This window comes from Colletotrichum destructivum, chromosome 9 (assembly GCF_034447905.1).
Source record: "Colletotrichum destructivum chromosome 9, complete sequence".
Taxonomy (NCBI): domain Eukaryota; kingdom Fungi; phylum Ascomycota; class Sordariomycetes; order Glomerellales; family Glomerellaceae; genus Colletotrichum; species Colletotrichum destructivum.
In genome coordinates this window covers 2,901,757-2,911,890 of record NC_085904.1, presented here as the reverse complement: position 1 = coordinate 2,911,890, position 10,134 = coordinate 2,901,757, and the positions used below count along the sequence as shown (strand labels likewise).

The following is a 10,134-nucleotide window of genomic DNA, read 5'->3' as shown; positions in this document are numbered from 1 at the left end:
CCTCGGACGTCTGAACATCCCACCAACGGTGCCCAGCCCCATCGTCAGCCGGTCCTGCAAGCATTCAACCCCCCCTCGGTTTCTACAACGGAGTCTGAACCCTCAGTGCAGACACCGGCCGGCACGAGACGAGATGCCAACTCTCCCTGCTTCCCCGCATTAGCTGGCTGTTCATTCCCCATCCTCTTCCCTCCCCTTGCGTCTCATCAGGCAAACAATTGCTTCATTGACCTCACCCTCCCCCCTCAGGTGAGTACCAGGATATACCAAATCACGTGACCTAATGTTGAGACAAACAGGATACCTCTCACTCTCACCGAGAATCCTTGGCATTCTGCATCCTCCCAGGGCCTTGCCCTTCAACATCCACGTCAGTAAGAGGACATGGCGCCTTCGGGTCACCTCCCCCGCGTGCGCTCTTCAGAGGCCTCAATCGAGAAAGGCCGCGCAGCCTACGCGGACCAGCGCTTCCGTGTCGCCCTCGAGCACTTCACCCTCGTCGCCGGGAACTGCCCTTGCTCGAACCCCCGTGGCGGCAGCGGTGGTGGAGGCACCGCAGCGTCCGGAAGCTCGGTCGCCGACCATCAACAGCGCCGCCGTCGGGAGCGATGCACGTGCCGCGACTTCAGCGAGGCCGCCTCCCGGCACTGCCATGAGAGGGGCAGCGTCTACGCTGAGGCGACTAAGGAGTGCAGGTGCGGCGCCGAGAAGACATGGGGGCGCTGCCACCGCGAGGGCCACGTCCAGGCGCTCGACTACCGTGCCGCGTGCTTCGAGAAGATGGGGAACCTGGACAAGGCGAGGAAGGATGCCGAGTGGCTGTTGGAGATTGCGCCGCGGAGGCTGGAGGTAGGTATTGCGTCCTACCATTCCTCCTCACATGGGGGCTCTTGTGGTGTTATGATGACGTGGGCTGATCGTGATACCCTCCAGGGTTACATGAGGTTGGGGAAGATTTACAGGCTCGAGAAGAAGCCCGAGATGGCATGGGCCGCATGGAGTGCCGGCATCGAAGTCGGACAGAATGAGGGGCTGATCAGGACGGCCAAGTATGAGGTATGTGAAGCGGACGAGCTGGTATTCGTGTTCCTGCTGACCTCCCCCCCCTGAAGCAACTTCGAAAGATCCGGGAACCGCTGCATAAGCACTTTTGCCGGAGGGATCCTCTAGACCTACCAATTGAATTGATCGAGAAGATCTTTTCATATTTCGAATTCCAAGAACTATGGTTCGTCATCCCTCGCTCGCCTCGAGCTTATGATAGTCTGCCGTGACTCCCATCCCTGACTTCACCGCAGCCGGGTATCGGGCGTCTGCAAACGATGGGACCAGTTCCTCGACACCCACCCCTACATCTGGCGCGAAGTCCACTTCCCGACCCTGAACCCCCAGAAGCCGCCCAAGGTGTCGTTCCTCAAGACGCTCCGGAGGCGCACCGGCGGCGGCGCCCGCAGCCTCGTCGTGCCCAACGCCCACACCTTCCAGCTCAACGAGAGCAAGTGGCTGTCGCTCATCCAGACGACGAACCCGCAGATGACGAACCGCCTCGAGATCGGCTACATCAAGCGCAACCTCGAGGGCGACTGGGGGTACAAGCTGCCGCCGAAGCCGCTCTTCTTCCAGGGTGTCAAAGAGCTGCGCTTTAGCTTCCACGAGATCACCAGACCTGAGTACCGCGGCCGCGGCGGCCCACAACCGTTCGTCAGGCAGTTTGTCGAGCGGGCGCGGGAGAACCTCGAGGAGATCCTGCTCTTCAGCATGTACCTGCAAGATCTGGGCTGGCCCGAGCTGCCCCGTCTCAAGGTCCTCCAGCTGACCGGGCCCCTCAACTCGCCGGTGAACCAGCTGACCCCTGAACGTCGAATCGATCCTGTAAGTCCCACCTAGCCTGACGGTCTTGATACGACCCCCGTACGGACCAAACTGACACCCGTCATCCACCCAGTTCGTCCTCGCCCGGGCAACGCCGAACCTGGAACAGCTCTACATGGACAACTTCGGCGTCTTCACCGGCGTCGATTCGTTGTCCCCGCCCGACGACTGCTGGTCCCTCTGGACGCGCCTGCAGGTGATCAAGCTAGGCAAGGCGTGCGGCGCGCTCTCCATGGGCGACAAGCGCCACTTCCCGCCGCTGCACCCGTCGTCCTTCCGCGTTCTAGACGCCCGCGCCGCGCACCAGGGCAACCACGGCGACTGGCTCCCGCAGCAGCTGCCCCTCGACTACTCGGGCTACCCAGCCGCCGAGGGCGCGGCCGACTCGTCGGCGCCCCTCGTCACGTACCCCAACCTCGAGCGGCTGTGGATGCCGCGCCTGCCGCTCAGCGTCGACCTCGCCACCGTGCTCCTCGAGCCCGCCATCCGTTCCGGGAGGCTGCGCGAGCTCGGCCTCTGCTGGCGCCAGGACCCGGGCCAGTTCTTCCCCGGCGCGCTGGCCTGGCTGCGCGGCGCCGCGTCGGTGCGCACGTTCGGCTTCTTCAACTTTGACTTCGAGTCGCACGCGGCGTTGACGCGCGACCCGGCGCACCGCGGCGTCGACCCGATCGACCTGCTCTTCGAGTTTCTCGAGGCCTTCCCGAACCTCGAGGTGCTCGAGCTGCACTCGGAGCTGTGCGAGCCGCGCCGCATCGGCGCCGTCATCGAGCGCGTCGCGCGGCTGGGCCGGCTGAGGCGGGTCTATCAGCGCGCGCTGACGGGCGTGCCCATGGACCAGCTGCGGGCCTTTTGCGAGGCACACGGCGTCGAGCTGGTGTACGGCGGCTGGGACGACCTGTTCCCCGTCTCCTTGGAACCGCTGGGCCCCGTCGAGCCGGTCGAGGCCAATATGTCGGATATGTTGGCGTTGAAGGAGAACTGACTAACTAACCTAGATTGTGGGTCGGCGTATGTGGTTGAATTTGTTGGGTTTCGAGGTTGTTTTTCACGAGGGCGGTTAGATCTGATCTCTCACACGGCATGAGGCGCAGAGGAACCTGGATGCTTGCTCCCTATACTAGATGATAGTAAGGCGTTGTTTGTTACGAGAACATGACTGGGAGTCGAGAATAGGCGGACGAACCCTCCTCGTCCTTCCCACGCTGACACCCCAAACCGTTCGTTTTTTCCGTGATACACAAGTTGATATTGCAAAAGATAACCAGGTGGATTGGGTGGTTGGTTATTCAAGCTCTCTCGGCTACTATTAATCAAAAAAACATGGCACACGGAAACAGGCTCTCGCTGTCGTGATACCGCGGAGGGGTTTAAGATTTCACAGTGGAATTGACTAACAATAGTCATGTCAAAACGAAAAGGAGGACGAAAAAGGCCATGTTCGCGAAGTAAGCCCGCTCTCGCACTCCCCAAGATCCCCCTTGCCCCCAAACCTCCCACCCACGTCGGCGCCCACGTCTGCTCTCTCTGCTCGCGCGGCGTTTCGACATTTGTCACCCAGCCCAGGCACCTGCCTCCAAACGCCGATTTGGATATCCTTTCCCGTAAAGACAGTTTCGTTTCCTCCCAAAAGAAAAGAAGAAGAGGGAAAAACCCGCGGTGTGGTTGTATTATAGTGATGGTGAGATGAGATACGGATGCATGTTGCTCAAAAACGAAAGTGGTATATATGTGCGTGCGTGCGTGTGTGTTTGCAGAGCATTTCATTATCGCGAAGGCGATGGTGGGACAGCGACTTGACCCGAGATGAGACTCTCCATCTCCCACGGGCTGAGCGTGCTCCGCCTCCTCGACGCAACTTTGCTCGCGCGCCTGTCGCGCTTGCGCTTCACGGGCTGCGGTTGCGCATGTTCCTGGTCCTCGTCCTGCGGGAGATCGCGCTTGACGGGGTCGAGGTCTTGGTCCTCCGACGTTGTCCTCGCGGGCGAGCCGTTGGGCTGCTGCGGCTCTGCTGGCATCGCCACGATGGTCTCTGGTGGGGGAGGGGCCGGCATCGGCTGTTGCTGCTGTTGGGTCGCGGGCGTAGGTTTGCCGAAGGCGCCTCCGCGGGCGGCCTTGAGCTTGGCGCGGACGCGTGCTGCGTCAGCTTCGCGCTCGGAGGCGGCAAGCTTGGCTGCGATGGTGGCCATCGTCAGGGGACTCTGCTGTGGTGGCGGGTCTGATGGACGAGGGAGGGGGAGACGGGAGGGGACGCGACGGAGAGGAGTACGGTGCGGTGTCGCGGCTTTGTTGGTGTCGTTGGGCTGTATGGCAGGCGCAGGAGGCGCCATGTCGCAGCTTTCCTGGCTTGTTAAGCTCTCCTGGCTCTCTTGGGAAACTGTGCGGACGGTCTTGACTGGACACAGGTTCTCCTTTGGTGCGGATACCGCGGGCGAAGGCGCCGCAGGAGCTGCTGCTGCTACCAAACGTGGCGGCTTCGGAAGCTTACGAGCTGTAGGTGTTTTGTTCACATCAGGCGGTGGCGGGGTTCCGGATGGTGTGATGAGGGGCGCGCCGTTGTGGGTTGAGCTGGATTCGATCGAGGCGGCAGACGTAGTGCGGGAGCGGTCGTCAACTGGGTGAGAATGCTTCTGCGGGGATCTCGGGAGCTGGACGAGATGGGGCGGTGGTTTGGGGGCGGCGGTGTCGACGGCGCGGATGGTGCGAGGCTTCTCAACCGCCGTCATGTGGTGGTCTCCCTGTCTCTCGCGCCTCGGCCGGGCATCGCGGTTGCCGGCAGATGGCATTTCGCGCAGCGGGCTCAACTGAGGAGGAGGCGGTAGAGGAGGAGAGCTCAGGAAAGCAGCAGACTGTTGGAGGATCTGGACATTGGGCTCCTCCACGTCGACTTCTTCAACGTTGGCGTCCTCAAAAATACTCGACTCATAGTCGCTCTGTTGGTCCTCTTCGTTGCATTCTGCCTCTTCGGGAGCCGCATAGTGTCGGTCCGGAGCGGGAACGAGATGCAGAGACTCGACTCTCTGCGGAGCAGGGCAGGGAGAGTCGGGCATAGACTGGTCCTCTTCTTCCTCCTCCTCCTCCTGCTCCTCTTCCTCTTCCTGGTCTTCTCCTTCGTACTCTTCAAGGTCAGCAGTGCACTCTTCCTGGACGCAAGAAAGCTCCTGCATGTCCACTCCGCCCTGCTGCGTCTCCTCAACATCGCGAACGCGCACGGGGCTCAGTCGAAGACCCATCTTGAGCTCCTCCATATTGACTGACTTGCCGTCGGCAACCATACGCCGCCGCCAGCCATCGATGAGGTGGACGGCCTCCTGCCAGCGGTTCTCCATCTTGACCCAGCCGGCGCGCAGACGGGCAATCTCCTCCTCACGGATCTCGACCTCCTCGATAGGGGCGAACGAGGGGTTCGTCAGAATGGAGCGCAGATGCTCAAGAATGGCGTCCAGCTCGAAAGCCACGTCCTCGGCAGTGGGGAGTGCGACGGCATGCCCATCACCTTGACTTGTCCGGACATCGCAGCCGCTCATTTCGCGCAGGCGCTTCGTCGTCCGTCGGACCAGGGCCAGAAGGGTTTCGTTTTCATCGCTCAGGTTTCTCGCCAGATCCGTCAGGAACTCGTTCGTCTCGCTGCGAAGGTCGTAGTTGGAGTCGTCCGTGCCCGCGCCGGCCTTACCCACGCGTCTGGGCGACACCTTCTCCTCGCCCTCGCCGGCGACAACGCTGATGACGGTGACGGCCGAGCTCTTTGCGGCGCCGCGGGGACGACCGGCGTCGCCGAGTTGCTTCTTCAGACCGTCGATCTGGCGGTCGCGGCGTCGGACTTCGGTCGCGCATGAGGCGCGGGTCTGGGCCACGAGGGTCTTGGCGCGAGCCACCTCGTCCTTGAGACCGCGGACGGCGGCGTCGGCCGACTTGAGCTGGGTTCGTAGTGTGTTCTCGGTGGCCTCGCTGATGTCGAGCTTCCGCTGGGCCTCGGTGTTCTTCTCCGAAAGGCGTGATATATCGTTCGTGTATCGGAGGTTTTCGGCGCGGACGGTGCGCAGGGTGGTGGAGAGGTTCTCGCGGTTCTCGGCGTCGCGCTTCAGGAGGGGGAAACAAGACGGTCTCAGTACTGGGGCTTCTTCTTCGCTTCTTCAAGCAAGATATAGGGGGTTCAAGGGGTTCAATGGAAACAGAGGGAACACGCACGTCTCTGCGCAAGATCAAATCATTGACAATGCTCATGATCTTGCCCATGGTGGCCTCGGTGCCGCCCGGGTTGTCCTCCGGGTCAGCGAAGTTGATTGTCTGGCCATCGCGAAGGAGACCTCGCGAGAGCAGCTGATTGTTGATGTACAGCGACGCCGTACGTAGATTGTCGTTGTCCGCCATGGTGAGGGATGTGGCTCTCGTGGCGGAGACGACCGATCACTGCGGAAGCTAGGCAATATGTTTGGAAGGGAGGGGGGAGAAGGATTCCCTTCCAGGTCAACAACACATGCGGAGGAGAGAAAGAGCGGCGACGGAACGAGCTGGCTTGGAAGCTTGTATGCGTGTGTATGTGTGTGACTGGAAGATCCTAAAGAAAAAAAGCAGTGGAATGTGTGTTTGTCATCAATGAAGACGTAGTAGGTAACACCGGTAATGAATGGTGCCAGGCTTGTGGTCGGGAGCTTATGCAGGACGAGGACGGACCACAGCACCCTTTTCTCTTTTCTGTATATGGAGTCGCTGGGCGATTGTTGTATTTTGGGGGGCCGTCTGCCGTTGCCATGTCACCCCCCACCTCGCAAAGTAAAGTAAACAAAAAGCTCGACAACTCATAGCGTCGCATCTGTGGGTCCCAGGCCCGACCCTGCGGCACTAGTCGAGATAGGACTAGCGCCCTTTCTAATCGTTCATGCGAATATCTGCTCCGAGTCACACAGTCAATCACAGTCACACATCTCAGCTCCTCCTCCCAGCAGCACATTTTGGAGCTCGGTGTCTCATTATATTTCTTTTTCCTCCCGCATGCAGCCCGGGAAACAAAAACTACATAACGTCGTTGTTTTTTTCCCTGTTTTGTTTCCCGCCGCATCATGGCTTACAACCCAAGGGCACTTGGGCAATCAGCGGATCCCCTCATCCATGATGTCTCGGGCGAGGTCTGGCACCCTCTGTGGCAGCAGGATTGCGCCTTCGGACCCGACGTCTTTGAGGATGTCATGATGAATCTGGTCAAGAACCCAAACATCAACTCGTCATGGCTCTTCCGTGCCGACATCCTTCATGATTCCGACCCAACCTGGACACCCTCCTCTCCTCCCCTTGCATCAGACTCACCCGAAGAAGATGCCGCCGCCGCACAAAATGTGCAGCAGCAGCAGCAGCAGCAGCAGCAGCGGCCTGTCCCTATCGTGTTCAGGGGTTTTCACAACGACCGTGTTCTCGTGCGTAGGCTGATCCCGCGCAACACTCGCCGGGACGATCCGTTGGAGCAGACGTGCGTCTTCGCCTCATGTACCCCAGATGCCACCAAGACCAGGTCCCTGGTCGTCTACCTCCCCCACGCTTCCTCTCCCGACGACCTCCCCTTCTACCACCCCAAGGTCCGGGGTGTCGCGCATCTTCACGAGTGGGACGCTGCGCGTGCCGTGGGAACTGTCTCCATCCACTACCTGTTCTACAGCGAGACAGACTTCGCCGTCGACAAGCTGGTGCGCACCGCCCGCATGCTGCTGCAGGCCCTCTGGAAGCACGGCCAGGGGCGCGTTCAAGGCTACACCAAGCGAGTGCACCATGACGTTGTCATCCCCCAGGCGCGCTTCCAGAACCGCTACGCAGAGCTCAAGCTCAAGTATGCGAAAGACTTGGTGGAGAACTGGGCCGAGACCACTGACCCTTCGAAACACGTCTTTGAGGATCTAGGCATCGCTGCTTTTCTGATCGAGCTCTGGGCAGACATGTACAAGGACCAGCCGTTTCCCGGCTTCGTCGACATTGGCTGCGGCAATGGCCTCCTGGTCTATCTTTTGATAAAAGAGGGCTACTCCGGCTGGGGGTTCGACGCCAGAGCGAGAAAGTCCTGGGCCAAGTATAATTCCGTCCAGAACGGGCGGGATTCTCTCCAAGCGTTGGTTCTCCTCCCTGACATCATCCCCAGGCCATCGTACACCGAGGGCCAGGAGCCTGTTCTGGACTTGGCAAAGGTGCACAACGGCGCATTCCCCAAGGACACCTTCATCGTCTCGAACCACGCGGACGAGCTGACGCCGTGGACGCCCATCCTCGCGACACTCTCTGATAGCCCCTTCATCATGATTCCTTGCTGTAGCCACGCGCTCGGCGGCCAAAAGTACCGGCCCCCACCCCCGCGAGACAAGACAAAGTCGCAGTCGACGTATGCGTCCCTGGTCGACTGGGCGGCGCAGATTGCCGAAGATTGCGGCTGGACCGTTGAGACGGAAATGCTGCGCATCCCGAGCACGCGAAACACGGCCTTGCTGGGGCGGACGCGGACGCGGGATTTCGAGGAGGTCAATATAGACGGTGTCTTGGCCAAGTATGGCGGTACGGAGGGATACTTTGAAAGCGCAGCAAAGTTGACAAAGTCGGAAAAGGGGCACTAGATCAGATCATGACCATTTCTCAAAGAGGGACGCTATCACATTCCATTGATACCATTTTCATGGCTCTTATACGATGTGTCTGTGCTTGAGCCGGTTTCGGCACCATTCGGAATCTTCTGGTGCAGCGTCTCAGCCATGTCCAGATGGATGTGCCCATACGAGCCTCTACGGGCTTCCTCTAAATCGATCCAGCCAGCTCCTGAATTCTCTTCCTTGCAGCCTCTCTCACCTCGACCACCACCTCTCCCGCCGGCTTAATCTCGTTGACAAGTCCCACTCCGGCACCCGCCCACTTCCCAATCATCTTCTTCCCCTCGTCCTCGCTCCACCCCGACCGCAGCCTCTCCTGGCTCTCCTTCACCGTTGCCGTCTTGCCGCCGAGCGCGTGGTACTCGCGGTGGATGTCGCCCACGATCGCCCGGCCGTCGTAACCGTCCTTCCAGAGCTTGTTGTCCACGAGCTTGTCGTGGAAGTCGGACTTCCACGTGCTCACGCCGCCGTCCCGCGTCTGCACGATGACATCCTTGTGCAGCCGCGCGCTCAGGGCCTCGTCCGTCGCCACGAACCGCGTGCCCATGACCACACCCTCGGCCCCGAGCGCCAGCGCAGCCGCGACGCCGCTGCCCTCGACGATGCCGCCCGCCGCCACGACCGCGACCTCCCGGCCCGGGAACTCGGCCGTCAGCATCGCCCGCACCTCCGGCACCAACGCCACCACGCCGCACCCGCGCGCGAACTGGTGCCCGCCCGCATCGACGCCCTGCGCGACGATGACGTCCGCGCCGTCCGCCGCCGCCTCGCGCGCCGCGGCCACGGTCCCGACCTGCACGAAGACCCGGATCGACGCATCGCGGAGCGCGGGGATGATGCCAGCGTGCGGCTTGGTCTCGGCGTTCGGGGCGAAGAGCCACGCCGCCGCGACGCGGTGGCGCGTGAGGACCGGGAGTACGTTGGCGGTGAACTGGGACGCCGGGTCCCGAGACGTGATGAAGCCGACGCCGAGCGGGAGGGCGTTGACGCCGTCGGCGGGGGGCGTGGAGAGGAGTGTGCGGGCTTGGGTGAGGGCCTTGTCTAGGTCCGTCACCTGGGTGGAGGACTCCGTGAAGTCGTAGCCCGCGGCGATGAAACCTGAAGGATTTGTCAGTCCGACCGGCGCGACACGAAAGAGAGAGACACTGGCTTCTGGTTTCGGGTTTTGGCCGAGTCAAGGGAGGAAGGAAGGGAGGGGGAGGGGGAGGGGGGAGGTATTTACCGAAGCCACCGGCTTTGTGGACTTCAGTTGCCATGGCGGCGCCGGCTGAGCCGAGCATCGGCGCATTGATGATGACGGGCGCCTTGACGTGGGGAAACCAGGAGACCAGTCTCGAGAGCGACATGTTTGCTTTTTGTTGCTTTCTTTGTTTGTTTCTCTGCCCGACTTCTTGAACCTTTTTTGAGGGGGGAGGGGAGGGGTGAGACAATGCTGTTCGAGACTCTTTTTCTTGGGTCGAAAGGGAGGAAATATTTATGGTCGAGGGGAAGGTGAATCAGATTATGTGTGAATGTGGGCGTGGAATGACTGGATGAGACACACTCGACCTGGTGGCCACTGCGGCTGGCGTGCGTACGTCAGACGGGAAGATCGCCGGGTACCCGGTCCCACGGGGTATGGGGCCTGTTGTTGAGGTCAGCGAGA

General features: G+C 61.0%; 4 protein-coding genes across 4 annotated transcripts; 2 read left to right on the top strand and 2 right to left on the bottom strand.

Annotated features, from left to right (window-relative positions):
• CDEST_13981 (Putative F-box domain, tetratricopeptide-like helical domain superfamily) lies at positions 1-3,496 on the top strand. The gene is made up of 6 exons (XM_062930137.1): positions 1-249; positions 300-849; positions 934-1,056; positions 1,113-1,228; positions 1,299-1,872; positions 1,946-3,496. Exons 2-6 carry the CDS (start codon positions 385-387, stop codon positions 2,852-2,854), a joined length of 2,187 nt encoding a protein of 728 aa, XP_062786188.1. The 5' UTR covers positions 1-249; positions 300-384; the 3' UTR covers positions 2,855-3,496.
• Positions 3,374-6,564, bottom strand: CDEST_13980 (Putative afadin/alpha-actinin-binding protein). Its single transcript, XM_062930136.1, has 2 exons — positions 6,058-6,564; positions 3,374-5,948 (listed from the first exon to the last, which is right to left on the bottom strand). The coding sequence occupies exons 1-2, from the start codon at positions 6,238-6,240 to the stop codon at positions 3,636-3,638; spliced, it is 2,496 nt and encodes an 831-aa protein (XP_062786187.1). The 5' UTR covers positions 6,241-6,564; the 3' UTR covers positions 3,374-3,635.
• Positions 6,565-6,799: 235 nt separating this feature from the next.
• On the top strand, positions 6,800-8,576 carry CDEST_13979 (Putative tRNA (uracil-O(2)-)-methyltransferase). The gene has a single exon (XM_062930135.1). The coding sequence runs from the start codon at positions 6,930-6,932 to the stop codon at positions 8,457-8,459; it is 1,530 nt and encodes a 509-aa protein (XP_062786186.1). The 5' UTR covers positions 6,800-6,929; the 3' UTR covers positions 8,460-8,576.
• A 1-nt stretch (position 8,577) lies between these two features.
• On the bottom strand, positions 8,578-10,089 carry CDEST_13978 (Putative nitronate monooxygenase, aldolase-type TIM barrel). Its single transcript, XM_062930134.1, has 2 exons — positions 9,712-10,089; positions 8,578-9,587 (listed from the first exon to the last, which is right to left on the bottom strand). Exons 1-2 carry the CDS (start codon positions 9,833-9,835, stop codon positions 8,638-8,640), a joined length of 1,074 nt encoding a protein of 357 aa, XP_062786185.1. The 5' UTR covers positions 9,836-10,089; the 3' UTR covers positions 8,578-8,637.
• Between the last annotated feature and the right edge of the window lie 45 nt (positions 10,090-10,134).

What these genes read in the sequence shown, in the direction of transcription:
- CDEST_13978 (XM_062930134.1), bottom strand. Translation starts at nt 9,835, where the DNA reads ATGTCGCTCTCGAGACTGGTCTCCTGGTTTCCCCACGTCAAGGCGCCC. An exon ending in CCACAAAGCCGGTGGCTTCG is followed by an intron (nt 9,588 to 9,711) that starts GTAAATACCTCC and finishes CAAATCCTTCAG; the next exon opens with GTTTCATCGCCGCGGGCTAC.
- CDEST_13981 (XM_062930137.1), top strand. Translation starts at nt 385, where the DNA reads ATGGCGCCTTCGGGTCACCTCCCCCGCGTGCGCTCTTCAGAGGCCTCA. An exon ending in TCAGGACGGCCAAGTATGAG is followed by an intron (nt 1,057 to 1,112) that starts GTATGTGAAGCG and finishes CCCCCCCTGAAG; the next exon opens with CAACTTCGAAAGATCCGGGA. An exon ending in TTCGAATTCCAAGAACTATG is followed by an intron (nt 1,229 to 1,298) that starts GTTCGTCATCCC and finishes ACTTCACCGCAG; the next exon opens with CCGGGTATCGGGCGTCTGCA.
- CDEST_13979 (XM_062930135.1), top strand. Translation starts at nt 6,930, where the DNA reads ATGGCTTACAACCCAAGGGCACTTGGGCAATCAGCGGATCCCCTCATC.
- CDEST_13980 (XM_062930136.1), bottom strand. Translation starts at nt 6,240, where the DNA reads ATGGCGGACAACGACAATCTACGTACGGCGTCGCTGTACATCAACAAT. An exon ending in ATTTGATCTTGCGCAGAGAC is followed by an intron (nt 5,949 to 6,057) that starts GTGCGTGTTCCC and finishes CCCCTCCTGAAG; the next exon opens with CGCGACGCCGAGAACCGCGA.